The sequence below is a fragment of the Apium graveolens genome, chromosome 9 (assembly GCF_009905375.1).
Source record: "Apium graveolens cultivar Ventura chromosome 9, ASM990537v1, whole genome shotgun sequence".
Taxonomy (NCBI): domain Eukaryota; kingdom Viridiplantae; phylum Streptophyta; class Magnoliopsida; order Apiales; family Apiaceae; genus Apium; species Apium graveolens.
In genome coordinates this window covers 277860835-277865004 of record NC_133655.1, presented here as the reverse complement: position 1 = coordinate 277865004, position 4170 = coordinate 277860835, and the positions used below count along the sequence as shown (strand labels likewise).

Here is a 4170-nt window from a genome sequence, read left to right as displayed (position 1 = left end):
TCATGTATGTGACATTTTTATAATTCCAGAAAAACTTATGTAAGATAATCTTAGGAAAACTAATCTCATATCAAAATTATAAATATTTTTATTTAACTTTCAAAATTTGATTAAATTTAAACGCCCAGTAGAAATTTTTAATAAGAATTTTTCATTAGTGTTTCTCGAAGTTACCTTGTATAAAAGATACCTAACTTTATAGGGAATACAAATTCGACCCTTCAAAATTCCGCTGTGTATATACTTGATAAAGGGTTAATATAATTAATTGTGACCAAGTAAAATCTGCGTCTTCATCTCTTTTTTTGTCCAAGCCTCCAAGGTACGCATGATCCACATGCAATATTTTGATTGCTTCTGTTACTACTATGCTATACTTCGTTGAATTTTAGTCGGTTTAATGCTAAGAATCACGTTTGAACTGTTTGTGAGCTGGGATCATGTATTTATTATTCGATATTAGGTTTTAGATTAATTAATTACTTTATTTGAATTTCGAGTTCTTTGTTCAATACAAGTATTCGACATGCTTAATTTGTTTGTTTGCACCTATGAGTAGGTTTATATTTATAACCTCAATGTACGATTGAGGGTTGAAGGGAGTGTTGTTTAATAGAAAAGTTAATTAGTATCTATGTACTCCCTCTGTTCCATTGAATTGACTATATTTAAATTTCCCCCCTATAATTTGAACATTGGTATATATGAGACTTTTTTCATTATTAGTTAGCATATTTTCTTGGCTATTAGATTTTGTACTGTTCATGGTTTAAGTGCTGAATTCATGGTTCACACTCGGATCCGACACATTGCTAATGTGTGCATACATATGTCCAATAGTGCTAAATTACATATGTTCCACTTTTAGGCGACTAGCTAGCTTGATTGCGAATTTGGTTATACTTGTTGGAGTTCTTCCTCTAACACATTAAAATTTGAATAAGTCAGTTAACAAAATTTATCAAGCATCAAGATTCTCTTAGTGCATGGGCGGATCTAGAAATATTTACTTAGGGTTAGGGGGGCACCGACTAAATTCTGGGAGGCACCCTTTTGCCTTTTAAAATTTATGGGAGTCTTCTGTGATCCTTACACTGATTAAAAATTAGTGCAAGCTTTTAGTCCACCCCTGACCACTATTTTCTACCAGCAAGAATGAACATGTGTTTCAATACTCTGGATGGTTATTTTTGTATCATCTGATCTGAAAATTGTGCCAAAGTTTACTATCAGGAAATTTGATTCTATTATGGGTGGAAGTTTAGTTGATGATGATTGGGTCATCGCTTCTCCTGCCAGTGGACCTCGAACCCTAGTTTTAGTTGGCGGTACAGGTAATGGCAAAAGTGCAACAGGCAATAGTATATTGCAAAAGTATGCATTTAGGTCCGAGCGGAATTTTTCTGGTGTTACTCATACTTGTGAGCTGCATTCAAGTGTATTAAAAGACGGCCAGATTGTTAATGTCATCGACACTCCTGGTACAGTATCTTCCTAGTTGTCTAGTTGTACTTCTATAGTGTTTGTACTAAAGCAAACAGAAATCATGTAATTGTTTACCTCTTGATGGAAGCCTTCTGTGTTGAACCATAAATTTTAAATTGTACCCAATATCTATGGTGCAGGTCTTTTTGATTGTTCTGCTAAAGCAGAATTCATTGTCAAAGAAATTGCCAAATGTATCAACATGGCCAAGGATGGTATACACGCAGTTCTTGTAGTCCTTTCAGCCACCAGTCGTTTCTCAGAAGAAGAACAAGCAGTTTTCAATAGCTTAAGGACTTTGTTTGGGAACAAATTGACTGATTACATGATTATTGTTTTCACTGGTGGAGATGAACTAGAATATGATGGGAAAACAATGAAAGATCGTCTACGTCATGAATGCCCTGAACCGTTAAAGGTATTTTATGTTGACAGTTGGTCCTGGTTACCTAGCAAAATGCCTGCTTATCCTACATAAAATTTGTATAATAAGTTGTCTTAACCGGCGATAGGGGTACTCACTACATCTTTGATAGGGATACTCACTTTGTGCTTTCTTTGGTTCTTCCGTCTTTTGTCTAATATTATATGTAATTATCTGGCGATAAAACTGGACTAGTTCTCTCTACTGGAATGGCACACAGTTGGTTGGATATCCATGCTCACTTTAAATTTAGGTTAATCTCTTATTCGTGTTTCTTGGTTAGGTATACTTTCTGTTCAATTTGAGATCTCTTCTTGAACTTTAATAGGTAGAAAGGAAAGATATGCCTGCACCTAAGATAAATACCCAAGTTTTACAACGTCTCGCCACAGTTAAACTCTACTACTCCTCTTGGTCTTCATTGTCTGTGTTGGATCCTCACATGTTGTAAATTACTACAAATTATGAGGCCAAAATTCATAAATTTATGTGCGTGCATCAGACCTTGTTGTATTTGGAGCTTGGCCTAGTCATATGAGATATGATTTTCCAAATGGTTCTTGTATTAACCCAAATCATTTCTTATCAAAACTAAATATCCCCTGATTCTAAGACAGTTAATCTAGATATCGCGTTTCAGATAAGAATGAATCACGATATGTGTTACTGCTGCCATAAAGAATAACCTGTCTGACTTGTGACCAAGAAATATAATCTCCTATCCTAAGGCCTAACCGCAATCCTGTTTGATTAGAGCAGTACTAATCCATATACTAAATACGTATTCAAGGTTTTAATTTAATTGATTCTATATTTGACACTATCATGTAAATTGAAATCTTAATACTATCAACAACAATAATTTTGATATTTGAGCTGTTATCCAGGAACTCCTCCATCAATGTGGAAATCGCTGGGTTCTTTTCAATAACAGAACTCGTAACCAGAGGAAGAAAGATGAACAAGTTCAAGAGCTGCTCTCTCTCGTGAACCATGTGGTAGCAAAGAGTGGTGGGAAACCATATACAGATGAATTATTCGTGGAACTGAAGGTAATAGTTCTCATGTAGTTATGTAACTGCTCATCAATAGTAAGTTTACATATATATATATCAAGTGATTACAACTTTAACTGTCCTGCAGAAAGGATCTATGAAGCTTCATGATCAGACAGAAGTTTCTAACCAGGATGATAAGGAACAACTTAGTAAGCGATTATCTGAGGTATATACTAATCCCAACATCTTTATCCTGATGTTACTTGTATATATCATTGTTTTATAAGGTGCTTAAGAGGATTTGAGAAAAACATGAATTCTGATAAGTAGGTATTATTAGTTTCGGTAAGATCGACTTGGATATTTGAAACTCTTTGGATAATCATAAGTACTATTAGAATTCAATAAATAGGCAATATCAGATAGATACTTATTCGTGTTGTGCATAGGTGCAATGAGGAATAAGTGTTGACAACATTGACTACCATATCTAGAAAATTTACTTTCATTATATCCATGTTACTTTAAGTCTTGAAAGTTTTAGAAGAAAAGTTTATGATTGCAAAACTTCCATTCTACAGGTTGAGTTGAAGGTCAAAGAGAGCACTTCTAGGCTTGAGCAGCAGCTGGAAGAAGAGAGAGCTGCAAGATTGAATGCAGAAAAGATGGTGCAGAGTGCTCAAGAGAAATCAAATGATGAAATTCGTAAGCTGAGGGAGAGCTTAGAGAAAGCAGAACGGGAACTTCGAAATAAAACTGAAGAGAGCGGTTGTGCCATTCTATAACGGATTATAGATAGTTTAGCTAATCGATATGAAGCATTAAGTCGCAACTTTTATCTGTTCTCCTGGTCTTATTTCATCGAGATTATTGACTGCATGGATGGTTGCAATGTGTCGATCATATATTAGTAAATTATCAAGAAAATTGCTTTAACCCTACCTTGAATTTGCAGATGACTGTTTGGTAACATTAATTACCTCGCAATCTATCAGGGCAAGGTTTCATAAAGCCAGAATTTTTTTAGAACATCTACATCACATTTATTGTTGTATATAAGTACAATGAAGAATAAATCTTACAGATTTTCAATTAATTTTATAGATTATAGATGTAGTGTAAGATTTTGTTGTATCGGTTTTTCTATGATGTGGTCAAGTGCACACAATAAGAAGTTACGCGTCAACTTTTAATTGGTTTGTAAATCATAAATATTAAAGGACTCGCCATGTATTATTATGTGCACAGATTAGAAACACCCTT

At 34.4% G+C, this 4170-nt stretch overlaps 1 protein-coding gene across 3 annotated transcripts; it reads left to right on the top strand.

The window, feature by feature from the left end:
- The first annotated feature begins 230 nt into the window (after positions 1–230).
- Positions 231–3964, top strand: LOC141684594 (immune-associated nucleotide-binding protein 9-like). 3 transcript variants are annotated; one of them, XM_074489647.1, is made up of 6 exons: positions 231–322; positions 1234–1481; positions 1626–1903; positions 2797–2961; positions 3053–3133; positions 3489–3964. In XM_074489647.1, the coding sequence occupies exons 2-6, from the start codon at positions 1250–1252 to the stop codon at positions 3690–3692; spliced, it is 960 nt and encodes a 319-aa protein (XP_074345748.1). In that variant the 5' UTR covers positions 231–322; positions 1234–1249; the 3' UTR covers positions 3693–3964. The 3 variants fall into 3 exon arrangements, with proteins under 3 accessions (XP_074345748.1, XP_074345747.1, XP_074345746.1); XM_074489646.1 differs by having other exon boundaries at positions 239–322; positions 1223–1481; XM_074489645.1 differs by lacking the exon at positions 231–322 and having other exon boundaries at positions 378–1481.
- Positions 3965–4170: the final 206 nt, after the last annotated feature.

Coding starts and splice junctions, on each gene's coding strand:
- LOC141684594 (XM_074489645.1), top strand. CDS start 1,181: ATGGTTATTTTTGTATCATCTGATCTGAAAATTGTGCCAAAGTTTACT. Junction 1,904..2,796: donor AATGCCCTGAACCGTTAAAG/GTATTTTATGTT, acceptor GCTGTTATCCAG/GAACTCCTCCATCAATGTGG. Junction 2,962..3,052: donor AATTATTCGTGGAACTGAAG/GTAATAGTTCTC, acceptor ACTGTCCTGCAG/AAAGGATCTATGAAGCTTCA.